Source organism: Meles meles, chromosome 8 (genome assembly GCF_922984935.1).
Source record: "Meles meles chromosome 8, mMelMel3.1 paternal haplotype, whole genome shotgun sequence".
In the NCBI taxonomy this organism is placed as follows: Eukaryota; Metazoa; Chordata; class Mammalia; order Carnivora; family Mustelidae; genus Meles; species Meles meles.
Window position 1 is genome coordinate 101,226,292 of NC_060073.1, and position 21,747 is coordinate 101,248,038.

Sequence of the window (21,747 nt, forward strand, 5' to 3'; positions counted from 1 at the left end):
TATTTTATCCCCTTTCTGTGGTGAGTACTTGGAAGATGTGCTTAACCCTCAACAACAAGCCTTAACAATAACCCACTGTTTTACCTTACTCCGTCCCTCCTCGAACCCTGCTCCCCAGCCTGGCCTTCCTCCCGCTCTTCCTTGTCGCCACCTTCCCTTGTTCCTCTGTAGGCTGACACGGTACACCGCTTCATGCTCTTCCCATGATCTCCACCACAACTGGGTTATGTGAGAGAAAGAGTAGTAGGAAAAAAGAAAGGAGTAATAGGAAGGAAGACTGAACTCAGGAAGCATGTTGTGTCTGTTACGTTCTGATGTTCAAGTCCCATTGCCTGCTTGTTCTGGAACACATGCATATTCACTGAAAGGACTGAACTCAGTTCATGTGAATTAGCCTCAGAAGCATCTTCGTGTACTGCATGACACTCAGTGCTTACAACATACGCAGGGTCCCTTTTCCCTGCTCTACCTGTAAGTTCCAAAGGCCAGACCATGACAGCCTGGTCTCTGCTGTACCTCCACAGGGGCACTCAAGAGACAGTAATGAATGAATAGTAATTAAATGAATAAGAATTTCCCATATCCTTCCCCCATATATCCCAGACTGATGAAGATTCTGCTGATAAAATGCTTAAGACCAAGCATTAGACAATGCACAATAGAGAGGTCAGAAAACACCCAGCCTAACCCCTCTACTAGGCAGATGAGTAAACTGAGGCCCAGAGTAATGAAATATTCAGTTAGGAAGCAACAAAGCTGGGAATCAAAAGCAGCTCTTCCAGTTTCTTAGGAGACAGAATGTCACAGGAATAAAAAAACAAAAAACAAAACCAAAAAAAACCCCAAAGATTTTGGAGTCAAATGAAACCAGGTTCTAATGCCAAGTCTTCCTCTTACTAACTCCATGATCTGGGGCAAGTTAATCAGTGTCTCCAAGCCTTAGTGTCTTCAGAAGTAAATGGGAAAGATCGTATCTTCAACCACATCACTAGCACAGAGGACATGCTCACTAAGTGGTAGTTTTGAGAATTACTGTCAAGACCAGTGCTCTGCCCACTACAACACATGGGTCCTTGGCTCTGTGTGTCTGTAGGAAAAGAAACTTATCCACGCTAATGGGGGTGGGGGGTGTGGACCAACCAAACTGTGAGGGTCTGCCCGCCACTTGCTAAGCACTTTTCCATACTCAGTCTAAAACCCACAGGACCCACATGCAAAGGGACAGAACAACTGCCATTCGTGCAGATGCCCCCTTTCTGCTGAGAGGACATGACTACAGAAGGCAGTCCACTTCACTGGACTTGAATATCTTTTGTGAGTCTTTTCTTTGGAGATCTAGAAACTTTCTCAGGTTTCTGCTTTGGGGCCTTCCAGCTAGAGAACACCAGAGAGCCCCTGGCACTTCTAAGTGTATTATTATCTCTCAGCATTCCTGGATGGTGCTTGAGGGCAAAGGGCAAGGGAGCTTCATAGAAGCCAGGAGTGAATAAACAGAGCATGGTGACCATTCATCCCTTCTCAAAGAAGAGCTTGCTTCCTTACCTCCTCGTCTGCTGCCTTACTTACATGGTCCCCAGATCTGGCTCCAGCTTCCTTGCAAGCATAGTCCCCCTCGCCTCTTTCTTGATGGCATTACTTCTGAGCTGTCACACATGAGACATGCCTTGACTCAGCTCCTTTCTTCATGGGAAACTTCCCTTTTTCCCGTGCCAGGCACAGACTCTGCCCTCTTAGTATAAAGTTTTGTGGACCCAGAACATCTCATCAGATTTGGAAGTTGCTCATTCCATAGCACAAGGGAGAGGAATTCTGGAATTAATTTGGCTGCCAATGTTTTGAAGCGTTTATCTTTGGATTTTTATAACAGCTATCATCCTGGTGCGAGGTGTACAGACAAGACAGAGGCAATGCTTCCCAGGATAAATAAGCCTAAAAGAAATGAATGCAATAATCTTGTCTTACTGGATCTATTTATTTGACTGTCAGAGGACTTTGGATGCTGAGGAGGAACGGTTGAGGGGGGTAGAATTTGTTTGTCAAAGCAGGCACTTTGTTCTTTTAGAGCAGTTCTTGGAAATCATTTAAGAAGGTAGGACTGGATGAAAAGGTAACGCTGATGAATGTAAATAAATCCTTTGTAAACTTTGTTGGTTTAATTAAGCCTTGCAGAACTGAACCAGAAGAATCATGAACAACAATTCAACGTGTGTTCTTTAGTTAACTAGCTATTACAGAGTTCCCAAAATTCCACGGTAGTTCTAAAACATGGCAACCACTTGGGATCTGAGAGTGAGCAGGAATGGCAACCCGGACATAACCCCTGTGAGAGGAAAGAATTCAGATTCCAAGGACTTGCTCCAAGTGCCCTCCTCCCCCACTCCCTTAACCAAGAAAGTTTCCGCTCCTTGAACAGCCTCCAGATAAAAGGGCAAGGTTTGGATAAAAAGAGAATTGTCTCTGTGGTCATGAACAAGAGAGATGGTCTTTTCACTTAAGATGCTTCCTGTGGGGGAAAAATGGGACTACAATGATCCTTATCTCATTCCTGCCCACCAGAATTCCAATTCTTCTCGAGGTTTCTGATCCCATGCTAAGAAGTTTCCTATTGTCTATATCAGGACTCAAAGGTCACACCATAAAAGTGGCACTCTGGAAAACCTCCAGGGCCCCCATCTCTATTCAAATAGAGAAAATGGAAAACAATATATAGGAACAACAATGGGAAAGAGGTGTACATCTTGTTCTTGCGAGGACAGCTCATCAATATTCATTTACTCAACACATTTTTATGAGCTCTAACTCTGTAAATAAAGCAGAATGCAAAATTGTACACAATCCCTGATTCTAAGCATGCAAAAGAAAGCAATATTTCCATGCTAAAACTGCAAGAGTTTATACCCTGGTTCTATTAGGGAGGTAGGATTGTAGGTGATTGTCCATTTCTCTCTAAACCCTTTTGTAATGCCACCATAGTGATTTGTTATTTTTTTTAATTTAGAAATAAAGCAGTCAGACGGATGCGGCAGAGCTGTTCTCATTCCTTCTGACATGCTGGCTAGAAGAGATGGGCTGGAGAGGAATAGTACATACTCCAGCAAGAGTGTATGCACCTGTGAAGGCATGCGGTTGGGGGGGCATGGGGGGAGTAGGGTTGGCTGTAGGCAAAACACGGATTCCTGACATGCATGCATGAGGCAGACCAGCCAGACAACTCTGCAGAGCACTGTTGAGAGAGGCAGAGTGGCGACAACTGACCTTGAATTTGTAAAACCCAATCTACAGGAGCCTTGTGGCCCAGGCCTGGGTTGTTGACACTTTACACCAAGCTAGAAGCATGTGCACCTGTCTTACCTTATACGGTTGTAACCTGTTCTGTGTAGAGAATATAAGTTACTTGAGGAATGACATGGTTCTTATTCTTCTACTGTCCCCTCCTAAACTCCGTCCTGGATATCCCCCAATAGTGGCTAGCATAATTCCAGCACTGCAATAAATCATAATGGATTGATTGGTTGATTATGAGACCTGTAAAGAGGTAAAAGAGAAGTCAGTTCCATGGCAGAAAGGTGGATCTTTTCAATTTTCACCCACCATCCTGGGGATGAGCCAGACATCTACTGGTTCAGCAGGGAGAAGGCTTCTATGATACCCAGGCCACAAATGATGCCAATGGCACCCAAGCCCCCATGCTCTTCCTCCTCTGGCCTTTTCTCTTCTAAAAGCTACAACACATGTTGACTGTTCTGCTTTGAGCTGGGTGCTTTGCCTCCTTTTCGGCCTGGTATAGGATGCTATTTACCAGAAGGCAATCCAATCCCTACACCTGCTAAAGATAAATGAGTGACATATACTATTGGTTGGCTAACTCAACGCTCAGTTCGCATGCCCTTTTTTCCCTTTGCCCTTCCTTATTATGGAAGCTCGAAAGAACAAATATTTTGTTGCAGCCTCCTTTGCAGCCAGTGATGACTCCTTCTACATCTGGCCCACGAGCTATGGAGGAATGCATACAGGAAAGCTTCTGTGCTTTCTTGAAAGGGGACAGACACTGTTGGTACCACCACATTCTGCTTCTGTCCACCCTGAACATGATCATGATATCTGAGCAGTAACAGCCTTTTCATGACCACGAAGTAACAGCATGAGGATTGAAAGTGCAAATGGTGAGGATGGTACCGGAGAATGAGCCTGGGTCCTTGACTGTACGGTCAGGTATCTAAACCAATGCCAGATACCAGCTTTCTCTGGGCTCCTTCTTGCATGAAAATGTCATCACATATTTAAGCTGCTATTAGTTTGGTTTCCACCAAATTGAAGCCAAAAACATTTGTAATGGAATTACTCTCTTGAATCAATCATTTGCAACCGTACTAGAGCTGCACATAAATATGATTATACATTACTGTGCTTAAATCCCTCACAGCTTCCCACTGCCTTTGGAACAAAGTGTAAGGGTCTCAGCACAGCAGGTAAGGTCCCTGATATCCTCCCCTAGGATCCCTACCCAGGCACACGTCCTTCAAACCATCCCCCTTACTTTATACTCTGATAACTGTGAAATAACTTAATGTTTTCTGTAAAAACCATGCTTTCTTTGGCCGTGACTTTGTGTAGGCTTTCTCTGCCTGCTCTCACTTACCCATCAAAATATAATTGCTTAAGCATCACCTCCTCCAGGAAACTTTTCTCTACATTCCCAGGCAGGGCTGAGTGCCCCTCTTTTATTACAATAGCACCTGGCCATACTTCTGTCTTTGCCCTAATCATGTGAGACATAAGGTGTCCATTTGCTGATCGGACTTCTTCCCCAAAAAGTGAACATCTCTGACAGCAAGGCGACGAACTTCACTCTTCTCTGCAACCCTAACACGGAACAAAGTCTCTGGCACACGGTAGCTGCTCTGTAGGTAAATGTCGAAATACGCTGTGTTTTAATCTGTCTATAGAGCAGCTCTTCCTGCCCATGGATCCTGTCCTCCACACACTTGCTCCGAGGGGCAAAGTCTCTCCCTTTGCCCCTCCCCACCAATTCCCGTTCTCTCTCTCTCTCTCTCCTCAAATAAATAAAATTTAAAAAATAAATTAAAATAAAATTCAATATACGTACACACACACACATGCACACACACACATGTTCCTGGGGGGATGAATCTTTATGTCAAATTTCCTTCCTTCACTCACTCATCCATTCATTCATTCATACAAAACAGAAAAGCTTCAGTAGTCCAAAAGTCCTACATCACAAGGATGGAAAACAAAAGAAAAACAGCCAAATAGACAGAAATGTAAAGGATTGTAAACACACTCAACCAGAAACCCATCTGTCTGAGAAAAGAGATGGCTCCAACAGTATATTGACAATCATGGATGCCCAGTCATCATCCAGTAGTAGATAGGTATAAGGATGATAAAGACTTATGGTTTAAGGATAGAACTCAGTGGGGGATATGAAAAGGGCATAATAACTGTGCCAATACAACCATCCAGTGTTTGAAAATTCTACCCGTCCAGTTACCGTTAGAACACTGTGCTACAATAAAAATCGCAGAGGACAGGAAGAGTTCCCTCTGTTACATCCTTCATTTCCAATTTCTTCAGTCTCTTCCTCTGTCCATACCCTAGAGCTTCAAATATGGTTTTGCCCATTTTAAGGGGGGGGGGAATCCCCAACTTTGATCAATTCTGTGGCCCTGCTGTCATTATCTTCGTTTTCTTCTCCTCTGGCTACTGAACTTGTAAAATGAGCATTCTCTACTGCTGTGATGATCTCCTTTTACTTAGTAATCTCCTGCAATAAGGTTATTGTCCCCAGCACACCACTGAAATGTGCTCTCCACCATCACCGACAGACCAGTCATCTAATTTAATCACCATATTCAAAAGCATCCAATCTCTCTTGGTCTGTAATCTCATCTTCTCTTTAACACCCATGACCCCTTTCCCTTTGTACTTTCTTCAAACTCTCCTTCAGAGCATTGGTGACATGACAGTGACCTAATTCCCCAGTCTGTCCTTCTTTGACTTTCCTTCTTCCCCTGTTCCCTAAACATGGGCATTCTCCATAGAGATAGATAGATGTCTTCATCAGAGGAGTGCCCACCGTCCAACGGGAAGTCCAGAAAAACCAGGGGAAAGGGGACAGGACGGAGATAACTAGTTTGGAACTTCTTCAGAGAAGAGTTTAAAATCTACCTTTAGCTCCCAAACTAGTGATTGTGTCTACAAGACAAAGTCCCAGCTCCTGAACTTGGTTATCAATAAACCTCTACTCTACCTTTTCAACCTCCTCTCTCATTCTTCCCCTAGGGAATACCTCCATGTAGTAGGCACATTCAACAAGTATCTGTTGACCAAACAGATGAGTACACAAATACTTCCTCCTGGATAACTCAACCTACCCCCATTGCCCTTCACCCTTCAACAATAAAACGTGCCTTGTACTTGCTCATTCTTAGGGTTTGTTCACATTAACTCCCTTGTGTAAAATGCTTTTCCTCTTGATTTTCCATCTATGTAAATCTTGTCCACTCTTCAAGGCCCATTGTGAATCTCACCTTCTTCAAGACTTCTTCCTTATTAATATATTGCTTATTGTGTTCCACATATTGAGAATTTAGTGTAGTGTTAATTATTTTTAAAATGACTTCTTGCCCAACAGCATTTGAAGCCACGAAGGAATGGGAGGTATCTTATGCCTCTTTGTATCCTCATCCCCCTAAACCTAAACTTACATAAGGAGATGCCTGGTGAATAGTTTCTGACAGCTTGGTTTCACGTGACATAGCTGTATTGGAAGATCAGGCTTGAAATCAGAGCTCTTAACCCTAGTAAGATACCGTTGGAAGGTCATTGTTTCCTAAGTCTTGGTTTCCTTATCTGTAAAATTGAGAAATGACTAGTACTGACTCATCATGGTATGAACTAAGTGAGATCATGAATGTACTGTGCTTAGCCCAGCATTCAGCACATGGTAGAAGTTTCAATAAACGAGAGCAGATAACGACAATGAAGAGGATGATTCTTCAGATATGGATTAGGCCTGAATCAATGCCAAGGTGAAATGACTATTTATTATTGGAATCCTATGACTAATCCGAAGGAAGCTCACTCATGGAAAGATACCTTCCTGTTCTAAAGGACATAGGGGAAGACAGATGCCATCACCCCCTACCTGAGTTATAGCCACCCAGCAACAGAACCTTAAATTATGTTTTAATATAGGTCATTCTTGGGCTTGCTTCTTCCACATCTGTCATCTCATGACCTGAGCAGTGAGCACAGAGTGAGCCCATTAGCTCTACGCTGGGGTGATCTGGAAGTAAGAGCAGAGGGTCACTGTCTGTTGTTCCGCAATAATTTAACCAAATGGCGGATAAGTGCACAGGAGGTTATTAACAAAACAAAACAGGAAGGTTGTAATGCCTGTAGGGTCAGCGATCTGAAGAATGCCAAGACTGTTTTTAACTTGCCCTTCCTTCATTAGACGTGAGCTAGGCTGCTCTCCAGCTTTTATGCCAAAGATAGTAAATCTGCGGTAAGAAATCTCTGGATCTTAATGATACCCATGTTTGAGAAATGGCTCCTTGGAACTCTGGACTGTGGTTTCAGTTAAAAGTTCAACAGAGACAGTGGTTGATTGTGGGAGAGGAAGGTGGCTGTAAGTAGTAGAGTCATGTTTACTTTGCATACCATTTCTTATCTCCAAGACTCAACAACAGAATGGCCTACCTTGGAAGATGTGGCTTGGCAGGGGAGAATCGGACAGACAAAACACAGAATTACTGAATGATAATTTAAGAACAGACAGAAACAATACCACAGAGAACATAGGGACAATCCAAATGACAACACAGTTCAACATTTTGGAAGCAGCTATAACATTTGAACAGACCAGGGAAATAGTCTTAGCATAGGGACCCCTGACACAGTGAGACACCTACAGATCCCCCACTTTTCGTGGCTCGCACGGCTGAGCACACCCTCAGTAAAGCTATTAACATGGAGGACTACATGGCTGTTAACTGGTATTTTGTCCAGATGGGATTCCCCCTGGCAAAAGCAAAATCAGAGAGCAAAATAACCAGCAAATCATCTCCACAATGACCGTGAATTCTGTACAGTTCAACTCTCAGGGACCTCAAGCTCTGGCAAAAAGAGCCCGTATGACTTCTGTCTGGGCTCTGCAGTATAATTTATTAACTCATGTTTCACAGAGGCAGGGACAGGAAACTTTCTCAAAGGACTGCCATAATTTTATTTTATTTTATTTATTTGAGAGAGAGAGAGAGCAAGTGTGGTGGGGGGAAGGGCAGAGGGAGAGGGACAAGCAGACTTCACACTCAGCGTGGAGCTGGACATGGGACTCGATCTCATGACTTCTGAGATCATGACTTGCATCGAAATCAAGAGTCGGATTCTTCACCAACTGAGCCACCCAGGCGCACCAACTTCTGTAATATTCTTATGAGCAAGCTTCATTGGTTCCCAGTCATTTTCTTATGGAATGTCAAATGATCTCCCACCTACACAGGTAAGAGGTGGAGATTCCCTTGTTCCTAAGCATGTTTTTTTTTTTTTTTTTAAACCATTTTCTAATATGCCTGTCCTGTCTTATGTCCCCAAGTTAGGGACACTTGCTTAGTACCAGCTTCTGTAACCCTAGGCATCTAATCCACCAAACTGACCAACAAGGCCCAGAGCAGTGACCTGGGAATACCTCCACTTCTAAAAGGACAAATACTGACCTGGGTTTCCCCACTAGGGCAGGTCACACACAGAGTTGGTGCCATACCTTTGCAGGCCAGAAGGCAGGTGACCAGTGACTGGCAGTCAGGGAAATCCATGCCCACCTTATGGCAAATTCATCCACACCATCAAACTTTCTACCTGTAAGACCAAGTAAACCTACTTTTGCACTTACGTGGTTCTATCCTCTCAGGTGTATAAGAGACCAATAATGTTTCAGAAGGGGTCAATTCCCAGTATCAACACAAAATCTTTGCCTGTTAGGGGCACCTAGTGGCTCAGACAGTTAACAGTTCAACTCTTGGCTTCAGCTCAGGTCATGATCTTGGGGTCAAGAGATCAAGCCCCAGGTCAAGCTCAACACTCAGTGCAGAGTCTGCTTGGCATTCTATCCCTCTGTTTTTCCCCACTCACGAGCGTACATGTGCTCTCACTCTCTAAAATAAAAATAAATAAAATCTTTTTTAAAAACCAAGAATATTTGCCTGTTGCAGAGGATGACATGTTATAAACAACCAGAAGATCAGTTTCTATTTGCTAGTCTTACACACAAGTTTTAAATGTGTAGTGGTAAAACAATGTTTACACATTCAAATTACTCTCCTTCACACACACACCCTCCATACAAGAAGGGAAGGGGGCAACAGATTCAGCCCCCTTGTTCATCCATCGGGTGCAGGATGAAAACCTTACAGGGTAATCTGTATGTAGGGCAAACTGAGGACCAGAAAACTTTATGTGCTGCCCCCACAAGCTGTCACCTAAGTGGAACACCCTCCTACTCAAAATATTACCTCAAGATATCCTCCTCCAGCAACTGGAGATTAAATTGCTAACACTAAATTCTATGTCAAGAAGTGAGGGTACCAGTCCCAGATCTGCCACCAACCAAACTGATGATTGATTTTTCTCTGGGCTTCCTTTTCCTCATCCATAAAAAGTTAAATGAGATCATTCTAGGCCCCTTAATGGCCAAGAATCCATAGAAGTGAAGCTACAGAAGGCAACAGACAACTTAATTCTTACTCTTTCTTATCCAGAGCTCATCACAAAGCTAAGTAATGATTGAGTCATTACAAGGACATATGGACAGATCACTGCCTGGGGAATTGTGTCTGCTGTCTACACTGAAGCCCTGCCTTCAACCCGCCACTGTAACAGCCTTGGAAGAAACCGGAACTGGCTGTAAGGAAGGATAGCAGACTGACCTAGAAAGGATGTTTTAGAACCTTGCTCCAGTGCTCTGAAATTGAGGTGAACAAACAAATAGGCAGATAAAACACGGCTGAAACATTTTTTCCAGACTTCGAAAGCTTTTTTGGGGAAGGAGGAGGGAAGGTTGACACCAAGTGTTCACAGATACCTACAGATTGTGTTCTTTTGGTTATTTTGTGCAGAACAGAGAAGTGCAGCTGCACCAAACTATAGAGGTTGTGATGATCCAGACAACGTCTAGAAACAGGGAGCCCGAGGCTGAGTCTGGGGGTGGGAGGCGGGAGCCGGGGGAGACGGAGCATCCAGGTAGACAAACCATAAATGCTAACAGAACAAGTCAGAAAGGGCCACCCAGGCAGGGCTCATCGTCTGCTGGAATTGTTCTCTCAATGACAAAAAGATCCTTTGTCAGCCTCAGCAGGCCCTTCATTGGCTCAGCTTCTGCTGACAATACTGGTAGGAAGCATGTGGCCCAGTGGTGAGTCAACCCCTCTGATATGCCAGGTTGGATGAAAACGGAAGCCATTATGTTACCTGGTGGGAATGGTGTGTGGGGAATGGCCCAGAAAATTCACTTTTTGAACCTAAAAGTTCATGAACTGAGAAACAGAAAATGTTCTCTGGAAGGGACACATTTATTTTAAGCCACTGATGACATAAAATAAGAGAAAATAATAAAGCCCACTAAAAACAAAACAGAAATGTGGCTTGGACTTTCAAAAGGCCCCGGTGGAAAAAGCCTGCAGTCATATATTTTAGATATTCTTCAAAATACCTGTTCATTGGGCTCTGCACCTGGTGGGCAGCAAACACGAGGAGTCATCTAGCACAGCACTCTGTTCCCAGAGAAGCCACACCTACCTCACCCTAGCAGATGGATGGGGACCAAACAATGCAGAATTTCATAGCCCTTCTTGGTCACCCATCCAGAAATAAACAACTACATCATTTGATAATACAAATAAGACAATGCCAATTTAAGGTAGGGGTCACTGACAAGCATCCTGCTTGAAACAACTTTTTATCCAGATGTCAACTCCAGAATGTCAAAATACCTCTGAGATCTTCACAGTCTCAACCTCCAGTCCTCTAGATTTCTCATTCCGTTCCTCCTTTAGATCCCCTCTGTCTTCTCAAATGTTCTCTGCATCGTTCTGGCTTTACTTTCCTCCAAGTCCCTTTCCTCAATAGTCTCAACATCACTCTCAATGACTTGTTTTGCCAAACCTATGGGATGCATCTGCTCCCCAAGAGAATTCCAACCAGTGGCTTGCTCTGCCCAGCTCCCAGGGAGGGGGAGGAAGAAGACAATGGTGCCGTCACAGGGTATGTTTTCCAGCTTCAACAGGTGTCAGCTTTATATGGAAATCTTTCTGCGTGTCCGAAGTCAGTAATTTTGACACTCTGAAAATTTTCTATTCTTCTTCTTTTTTTTTTTAAGATTTTATTTATTTATTTGACAAAGAGAGAGAAGGAACACAAGCAGAGGGAGTGGACGAAGGAGAAGCAGGCGCCTCGCTGAGCAGGCAGCCGGATGCGGGGCTCGATCCCAGGACCCTGGGATCATGACCTGAGCTGAAGGCAGATGCTTAACGACTGAGCCACCCAGGCGCCCCAAATTTTCGATTCTTCTTTACCTCACTTCCTGCTCTACTCTCAGAAGCTATGAACATGGATGACTACATGACTGTTAACAGATATTGTGTCTGGGTGGGACAATCTCGGAAGATGATTTCACCTCTTCTTCACAGAGGAAGTAGAAGTTACTACTTGAAACTACTCTTGATGGCTCTTCGCAGCTGCATTTCTGAAAGTAACACCTTTTGCTGTTTTCCCACCTCCTCCAAAGAAAGGGGCATTCCTTTTCTCTCCTTGTACAGTTTTAATGAAAATGGAATACATCAATAAACATAAAATACCTAGCACTTGGCATGCCATAAATACTGGTGCCCTTCCATTCCTCCCTCTACAAATTTAGCCCCTGCCCTTGTTTTTTGCTAAATTCTGTCACTTTCTGAGTTCTTTTTTTTTTTAACACCTTCTGAGTTCTTAAGAACTCTGCTCTCTTAACTGTCTCTTCCCTTTCCTGTTCTCTTCAATCCCTCCCTTTCTATCCGGGGGTTTCCTTTTTATTGAAAAGTATATTCAAGAGATTCCCCTCTTTTTTTTTTTTTTTTTTAAGATTTTACTTATTTATTTGACAGACAAAGATCACAAGCTGACAGATAGGCAGAGACAGAGGGGGAAGCAGACTCCTACCGAGCAAAGAGCCCCATGCAGGGCTCGATCCCAGGACCCTGAGATCATGACCTGAGCCGAAGGCAGTGGCTCAGAGAGTCCCCTCTTTTTAAAGACTTTCTCATTCTCACTTCTACGTTGTCATGTCCTCCTCCTCAAATATTGAGAGTAGTGTTCTAGAAGTCTCTGTTGCCTTCAATTCCAAAGCTCTGGGCAATGTCACTGGCTTGCTCCCATTCCATCTTCCTTCAAAACTTCACTGAACCTGTTTTTGCTAACTTTACAAAGGACTCATTACATCTCTACTCCAGTAGCTTCTTTTCAATCCTCATTCTGCCCAAATTTTCCTCCCTTTACCCTCTCTTTCAACTATGCTTCTTTTCTGGTACTTCACATCTCCATCTATGGCTAACGGCCCCGTTCAGAGAACATGGAGCAAGAATGTTACTGTATGTCTCCTCCTCTTCCTTCCCTCAGCCTCCATTATCCACTTGCTACTCCCTCTTGAGGACTCCTTTTTAAACTAATTCTCAAAGCTGGAAATTCCCTTCCAAACTTTCCTGCCCGATTTCAGACCCCCCATCAAATCTCACCTGGACTACTCAGCAGCCCCTTAATGGCAACCTGGTCTTTGGACTCCCCTTGTTTCTGTTTACCCTCCACATGGCTGCTGCCTACTTTCGTAAAAAAATGAATCTGTTCTTGTCCTCCTGCTGAAGAATGTCTTGGCTCCCTGTCGCCTTTAAGTACAAGCTATATAAGTGGACCTTCACGATCAGACTCCAGCTTGCTGCTCCAGGCTCACTGCCTCACCTTCTAGAAGGTTCTGTCCTTCTCCATCTGGAACATGCCTACTCGCCCTTTAAAACCCAGCTTAAATACAACCTATATAAAGCTCTGAACAGGCTTTCTCAGTTTGACCTGGGCTGTTCTGCTCACTGCTCTGGACTTGGTGTTCCCACACCACCTTATTCTTACCTCTTTAGAGCCATTAACAAGTTGTCTTTGCCTCTTCTACTTTGCCCTCTTTCCTAAAAGCCATGAGCTCTCTGAAGAGAGAATCATCTTATTCTAACTCTGCATCTCCAATACTCATTTGGTTTCTTGTTTAACAGGCATTTGTTGCAAGAATATAAAGAGAGGATGTGGTAAAAAAAAAAAAAAATGACAGAAATAAGAACAGAATAAAATGGAGGTAAGGATATGTTACATCCTGTCCACAGCTGGTAGAGACACCGTAGCAAAGAACAAGAGATGAGGACACTTCACCAATGCTCTGGAAAACCTAGATTCTGACCCATCAACTCATTTCTCTCCACTGCTCCCAAAGGAATAAACGCCACAAAAAGTGCAAATGTCTGGATTCCTTACTCTCCGATTTTGGTCTTGTTTGTACTGTTTTTAATCTTGTCCCAAAATCAGTTCTCAAAAGTTGATCTCAGCACCATGATTTTATTGCAGGTATACAAGACAGCCCCAAAACTCAATCCCTAAATTAAATTCGGCTGTTGCTAAGAGAGATCAGGCTTCAGGTAGAAGAGTTGAAACCTAGCACTAGCACTGAACTCCCGTTCCTGTGGCATCTAGATGTGTCAAGAATGATCATACTTTAGGAGAAAAAAAAAAAAAAGAATAGATGAAATTAATTTTTAAACCTGGCTTTATAAATCCTCTCGTCTTATCCGCAGTTGGGCAAATGCTCTAAGAACACAGACTGGCAGTCCCTGCTAACTTGTTCCTGCTTCTTGACAAGCCAAAATATATCATTCAGCTGGGGTTGGTTTAACTGTTAAATAAAGCCCTCAGCACAGTCTTATTTACCTGGGTTCCTGCTTTTTCAGACAAACAGCAGGAAGCTCGTGCATGCAAAACACCAGCCAGGACCAGAAATTAACACTCTCTATTGACTGTTGCCAATGGAGTTCAAATGGAGGGAATGGCCTCCGCCAAGTTAAAGAAAGAGATTTGATTCCGAAGGGTCTTGCTCTCTTTTGGAAGTGGCAGTTTCCCTCAATTCTCCTATACTTTCTTTGCCTTACAGAAATGTCGTTAGCCACGGGTTCCGCTGCAACAGGCTAGGGGGCAAGACTCTTCCTTCACAGTAACCTACAAGAGAAGGAGCGCTAGCTCAGTTATAAGGAGTGGGTAAAATGCCAACTTTCATTCAGCATTTTCCTTGACTTAAATGTCAAGAAAATTTGGCAGCGATTAACAGACCAAAACATGAAAGGAAGGGAGGAAGTGCCAAAGAAAGTAATAGTCCACCTCTTTGTTCTAAAGTCCTTTAATTAGGTCTGCATAGGTATCTCTATTTTAAGAAATCCCTTTGTGTCCTAGCTACAAGGAGATGCTTGTATACCCCTAACCTGCAGAGAAAAAGAACTAATGACAGCTCATGGGAAAGGATATGGGGGGGAAAAAAAAAAAAAAAAAAAGAGGGGGCGCCTGGATGGCTCAGTGGGTTAAGCCTCTGCCTTCCGCTCAGGTCATGATCTCAGGGTCCTGGGATGGAGCCCTGCATGGGGCTCTCTGCTCAGTGGGGAGCCTGCTTCCCCCTCTCTCTCTCTGCCTGCCTCTCTGCTTTCTTGTGATCTTGTGATCTCTCTCTCTCTGTCAAATAAATAAAATATTTAAAGAAAAAAAAAAAGAGGACACTGAAAATTTAGAGTGGAATCCACAAGAGAACGAATGGTATCATAAAATATTCCAGAACAGTATTTAAGAACAGATCACAGTATTTAAAAATAGAACATTGGTTTAGGTCCTAACTCTACCACTTCCTGCCTATGTGATCTTGGGCATTGCGTCTGTACGTTGCAACTCTAAAAGGCAGTTAATAATGATTCGGCATAACAAAGAGCTCTATGCTCAGTAACATGTAATACCAATGGTATTTCAGCAGTAATAAAATAATAATAATGAAGAGTTCAAGATGCTTTTTCTTTAACTGTCCATACTATTATGAGATGGCTATGTCATCCTCACCAGGAAAGGGGAAACTTTTGGATAAGACTCTGTGTAAGCTTTCTACTTCCAAACAAGTTGAGAAGCTCATTCTGGGGATTCATTCATTCATTTTTTTTTTTTAAGAATTTACTTATTTATTTGACAGAGAGAGAGACAGCAAGAGAGGGAACACAAGCAGGGGGAGTGGGAGAGGGAGAAGCAGGCTCCCTCAAGTGCAGGGAGCCTGATGCAGGGTTGGATCCCAGGACCCTGCCACCCAGACACGAGCACCTGGGGATTCATTTAAATAAAGACTTGAGCATGAAGAGACTCAGAGTCCAAGTATAGAAGTCTGGGGACAACGTATGGCCAAGAAATGACGGCGACATTTGTTTCTGGCTCTGGTGGCTGTAGGATGGACACTGCAATCGTGCACCATTGGCCTGAGTCATGGACAAAGGCTAGGTGTACCTAGGAGGCCATCCTTTGAACTTGACAGTGGTAAAGGTAAGTTCTGACTTGGGTTTATCTTTTTTCCCTTTTTCTCCAAGATACAGAAGAAGTTTCCTTGGCTAAAAAGGCATGCCACACAAACTGCCTGAACCAGATAGCCAGGAAGAAAGAGCACAGAGAGAAAACACACACGGATGCTCAACTGGAGGGAAGGGAAGGAAATTGGCTTCTGTTTCTGTCTTAATGGACTGTCAATCCTTCGTTTCCTTGGGCCTTTGAACATACACCCATATGGCTCGTGTCAATGCTTTCCATCGCTCTCTGCGTCAGAGACGGAGACACCTTTTTATAGTCACTGCTGGGAATATTCTAGTAATAGACTAGTAAGACTGTTTGGTTCTGGAGGGAAAGATCAGCCTCTGCAAGGCTAGCCAGCAGAAAGAAGATCTCCTTCTGAGTCATTCTGTCCGATCCATTGCTCTTTGTGAGGTCAAGACTGATTCAACAGCAGTCTTACCATCCAGCCTCTGCCACTGGATTTGTCAAAACACCACTTTAGAGGTTAACAGGTGGGGGAGCAGATAAACATTAAATGTTTATGGCAAAAGAGCCCACAGATCTCCTATTAAACCCCTATACGCGCACAAGAGTGGCAAGGCTTCTGAAGGGTCCTGCATTTTTACATCTACCCAACGGACCCTGTCTTATTAATTGGTCCCCTTAACACGCATTGTTGTTTTTCTTTCCTCCAAAAGAATGGTTATGTGCCAGGGGCATGCATTTAATTGCTACTAAATCTCCTGGGACTTAGGAACTAAGTCCATGTCTAAACCAACAAACATTATCTGTGCTGAGTTCTAACCAAGTACAAGCTGTACAGCATCCTTATTCTTGCTGTCTAAGCACAGTAACACCAGCACAGTACACGTGAACTTCCCCGGGCAAGCCGACAAAGAGGGCCGTGCCCAGATTCTAAGCAGGGCTTCCACTCGGGGCAAGTTCAGCCAAAGTGAACACTCTCTTTTGCATTTAGTGAGATCTCCAAGGAGAAATGGACCAAGAAGGTTCACAAAGGCTGGAATCAAATCCAGTGCTAAGCTCCTCCAGAATGCACTTCACTGGAACTCTTCCCGCTAACAAGCCCAACCAAGCCAGAGAACAAGGTTCCTTTCTGGCTTCTGCCCACCCTCATCAAAGCAGCTCTTCATAGGCTATTATCAAAGCCCTGGCTCCTCTGGAGGATGCCTTATCTGATTAAGTGGAATATTATGCTAAATATTCAGCCACCCCGGCACTGGCTGTGTGGGTGTGCTGGATAAAATCTTCATGAACACACCATCACAGGGTCATTTGTTTAATTTCAATTCTGCAAAATGTAAAAATAGAAGGAGCTGCCGTGTAGGGTTGAGGCTTGACAGCTTCAATGAGAAGACTCCAGGAGCACAAAAACCATGCTGCTCGGCTGGCTTTCTCCCTCGGCCAGAGGAACAGGGGAAGAGAATGAACCTGCAAGCAAGGTACTGCCTTCACTTACCCTCTCTCCCCCTCTTTCACTTTTCTTGCACTTAGTGTCTGCATCCCCTTTCTAGTCCACTGGCTTCCTCTCTCGGCTGCCCCACCGTCCCCTCCTGCATCATTTTTATTATTTTTCTCCTTCCCACAGACCCTGTTTGTCCTAACAGCCTCACCAGGGCCGTGCTCAACTTCTGGAACAGCCAGATTCCAGGTCTCACAAACTTTTCCAGGAATTGCTCTTCTGACCCATTCCCATTTCTTTTTTTTTTTTTTTTTAACATTTTATTTGTTGACAGACAGATTACAAGTAGGCAGAGAGGCAGGCAGAGAGAGAGAGGAGGAAGCAGGCTCCCCGCCGAGCAGGGAACCCGATGCGGGGCTCCATCCCAGGACCCTGGGATCATGACCTGAGCCAAAGGCAGAGGCTTTAACCCACTGAGCCACCCAGGTGCTCCCCATTCCCATATCTATCCCCTACTCCTTCCCCAGGTCCCAGACCCTGAGAATGTGACAGTGGGATTTCCAAGATCAGTTAGGTTAAATGGGAGAGGAGCTGTAGGGCTGCCTTTCTTCATGCCCCTTCATCTAGCCGATATACGTTTATTACAACTCCTGGTGGGGGTCAGGGTGGGCAGGCAGGTGGCTCCTCCCTGGTCTTGTGTTTTGGATAAATCAGTATTTAATTTCTTGAAGTTTTTTTTTAAAAAGAAATAAATGCTCAAGTCGTACTCTCCATGTCTGATCTTTGAAGCTCTCAGCCACCTCCGCATTGGGCTTACTACAATTCAGGCTCAGAAAGGGAAAATTCCTTTCACCAGGGGTTCCAGAGCTGTGCCAAAAGCCCATGTGGGTGCTGAGGGTGGAGAAATGTTTCCTGCTTCATGCCTGTCCGGGTCTCAGAAAGGTCCCACTCCCCTACTGTGGATCACCTGTGACTTTCTCTGAAGACAGAGCTTCACGGCTGGCTTAAGGAAAGCCTAACGGGAAAGGTGGTCAGCAGACCACTAACTCACAGATTCATCAACGTCAATCCACTCTAGACAAGAACTTACATTCCCATTATCATTCCTATCTTACAGACCTATACCTGAGTCCACTGCCAAGCATTCCCCTCTTCAAAGAACTCGATTGCCACCCACACCAAAAAGGTTTCAGTAAATGAAGGTGACCCTCCTAACAGCATAAGCCTACTCAAAATCCCATTTCCTAAAACACACACACACACACACACACACACACACACACACACACACACACCCCTTTGCTATCACACTGTTTCCACCCTCCTGCCTCTTATTGGCAACGTCCATTCCTTGTGCAGATGGGCAATGAGTACCCACCAGGTACAAAGCACAGTGGAGACGGAAACATCTCTTAGAAGCCAGAGCCCTGCATGCATGGAACCCCGGCACCTAAAAGATACATACAGTGTTTCTGCTCTGGGCACATTAAGGTTTTGGATCAAATCAAGGAAATGATGATTTTAGCACAATTTGAAGAATAATCATGCCTAGACAGAAAAGGAAATGTACCAATCCACAGATGGAGGGGAAAGGAGAGGGAGAAAGAAAAGATCCTGATCAAGCTAAAAGAACAAAGAAAATCAAAGCAGTATCAACTGTAGCAGGCACCCCAAGAGATAGCAAGCCCTCGGCAGGGTGAGTGCAACGGGTGATTATTCATCGCAGAATATTAAATAACAGCCCGAAGAGCCCCGCGCCACCTGTGCACAAGCAGCAGGCTGTGGGAGCAGAGCCATGACAATCCCTCCCGAGTGCACCTGCAGCCCGGGGCTGGTGGCTCAGGTACAAGTGTACAGACTACAGATGTGTCTGGTGGGGATGCCCTGACAGCGAACCAATAGTGAGCTCATCCGCAAAGACATCAAAGGACTGCTAAGGTCCCAAAGCAAAGGCTGGAATAAGGTGGTGGCGGGAACAACCTTTACAGCGCAATCGCCTCATAAAGGTGTGATTTCTTCTTATTTTTTTTAAAGATTCATTTGAGAGAGAGAGAGCACACAGAGGAAAAGGGAGAAACAGACTCCCCGCTAAGCAGGAACCCCGGCAGGGGGCTCATTCCTGGGACCGTGGAATCATGACCTGAGCTGACGACAGGCACTCAACCGACTGAACCACCCAGGCACCCTAGAGATGTGATTTCATTCAAGGCCTGTGACCCCTGAATACATCTGGACAAGAAACAGAGCAAGGCACTCACATTTGGTGACAGTGTCAAATTGGGGTGCGACAACAATACCCCAGTTTGACTCCATATGAATCGGTTGCTCATACCAGTTTCTTTCCAACACTAACACCAAAGCCCAGCCCCAAATCTCCACACCCAAAAGCCTTTGAGTGTGGACCATGGAAACCAGAGCTACCACATGCCTCTTGGGGACCGGGTCTCCCAAAAACCAGTGATGAGGACGCCCAGCAGAGCTCTTGGCCCAAGTTGCAAGTTGAGGACAAGATCTTCTGAGCAAGTTACAAAGTCAGTGGGCCAAGGGATGGGGGTTGGGAGACTTTAGGCAAACACAGGTGACCTCTCCAGCAGCCTCACTGCACACCATCAAAGGCAGGCAGTTCGTTTTGAGCAGCAGGGAAGGGGACATGGCTAGGGACACCAGTTATAAGCAAGAGAGACGGGATCTGCAAGGAAGGAACAAAGGCAGAGGCACTGCGAGTAGAGGTAATGATGGAAAGAATAAACGCTAACCTCACCCAGAGCATAAGACTGAAGAGCTCACACAAGGAGGCATATGTTTATAGGTTGCCCTCTGACCTCCTAAATGCTGTTGAGTGAAAAAGGCCAGGTCACACCAGACCAGCAGCCTGGGTGCGTCTCTCTGCTGTGCCTGCTCTACGGCGAGCCTCAAGTTCAGACTAGGAGCAAAGGGGAACGTGCCGGTGGGAGATAGAAAGGCAGCATTTCCTACCTGTTTCCCATATTGGCTACCTGAGCTCCAAGAGAGAGCCCCAGCTAAAATATGCCTCTCTTGGAAAGCCCCCCAGGCAGAGAGCTCCTCCCCCCAGAAATCACTCTTTGTATCTGCGAGAGGTAATGTGCCCACATAAGCACTGGCGGAGGAGACAGCTCAGCCCCCTGCACAAATTTCTTTATCGTCTCCCAGAGTGGTGGGAGTTTTACATCTGCTACTGTCATGAAAACATTTTATTATTTTTTTACAAGTCTTTTTTTTTTTTTTTTAACTTCCTTGGATAAAGCTAGGGATCTTCCAAGTGGATGTGATGTGCACAATCTTTACTCCCCTCTCAGTGCTGCTCACCCCCCCATCACTGCTCCAGGCCCACCAGAACTCAGCCTGGGAGCCTGCTATCAGGTGTCTGTTCATACGTGGCCCTGGGGCAATGTGGCCTGCTAAGGGACTCCCGGAGGAATGAAGTTTCTCCAGGCAGGAGGTCGGCTGACAGCTGCAAACAAGTTGTTTGGGCTCTAACAACTTCATTCTAATGGCCACCACGTCTCATCTCCTGGAAATGTAGTAAAGCCATTTCTGCTGGAATGAGACTCCATGCACCCCTAGGCCCAAAGCAGGAGTTTCTCCAGTTACTAGACCTTCCATCTCCACTCTAGGAGGAGAGGAAATTAGGAAAAGCAGAACCTCTTCCTAGTCTCGCTAGGTAGGCACCTTCAGATAAACCTCATGATGTCTACTTTGTCATTCTCCCAAATCTCGGACTTCTACAGCATAAGGGAAATAGGCATAAAATTGATGGGGGTAGCACGGTGGGGGGAGGGGAGCACCACCCTGAGCAGGGAAAGACAATGTCCCCAGTATCAACTTTTGCCAGAAAGCTGGAGAGGAGGAGACTTGATCTCCCTACCCACAGCCCTGCCCTCACCACTCGCCTGAGCACATCTCCAGAACTGAACAGAGAAAGAAGCCAGCTTAGCCACCTCTGGAAATTCCTGAGAGAGACGGTCTATCCCAGTGGTTTCCTGGGGACACCAGCTCTCGGGAGGGGACACCACAGCCAGGCCACAATCCATGTTAATAGCTTTCTTGTGCCCTCTGGTAACTTGGAGGCTGCACTCAAGATTCAGAACCAACAGCACCCTCACCGCCACCCCAGTGCTGCCACAGCCTCCAGGTTCCCCGGGGCTTCCCCATCCTCACCCCGGCACCCAGGTGTGGTCCTCTCAGGGCTGAGGAAGATCGACAGAAGTTCTTACCTGGGTCTTCTGGGAGAGGCACTCATGGGGCCCGCAGGTCAGGGCGCCCCGGCTGCTGGCTGCTGCTCACCGCATCTCCCCAGGAGCCCGGTTTTGCAAAGAGAAGAGCCAGTCCCATCTGGAGCAGGGAGGAGGAGTGGAGCCTGAGGACGCGAAGAGCGGAGGAGCCGAGCCCCGCCGGGGGGTCGCGGCGCAGCTCCCCAACGGTCTCGGGAATCTGGCACGGTGGGCGGGGACCGGGACGGCGGTCTGTACCCTGGAGGGGCAGGGTGGGAGGTACAGGGGCGGGGGCTGGGGGCAGGCGGATGCTTCGCAGGGCTCCGAGGCTCCCGCTGACTCCGCGCCTGCTATCGCCGCAGCGTGTCCCCACGGTCTATATATGCATTGCCCCCTCCCGGTCTCTGTACTCCTCCCCGCGTCCTCCGGACTGTACCTCTG

At 45.6% G+C, this 21,747-nt stretch overlaps 1 protein-coding gene across 1 annotated transcript in view; it reads right to left on the reverse strand.

Moving 5' to 3' along the window:
* Positions 1-21,541, reverse strand: part of GRAMD1B (GRAM domain containing 1B) — a 243,764-nt gene extending 222,223 nt beyond the window's left edge. The window contains exon 1 of the mRNA XM_046014347.1: positions 21,310-21,541. Coding sequence (XP_045870303.1) covers positions 21,310-21,335 — 26 coding nt within the window. The 5' untranslated portion in view covers positions 21,336-21,541. The remainder of the gene's footprint in view (positions 1-21,309) is intronic.
* Positions 21,542-21,747: the final 206 nt, after the last annotated feature.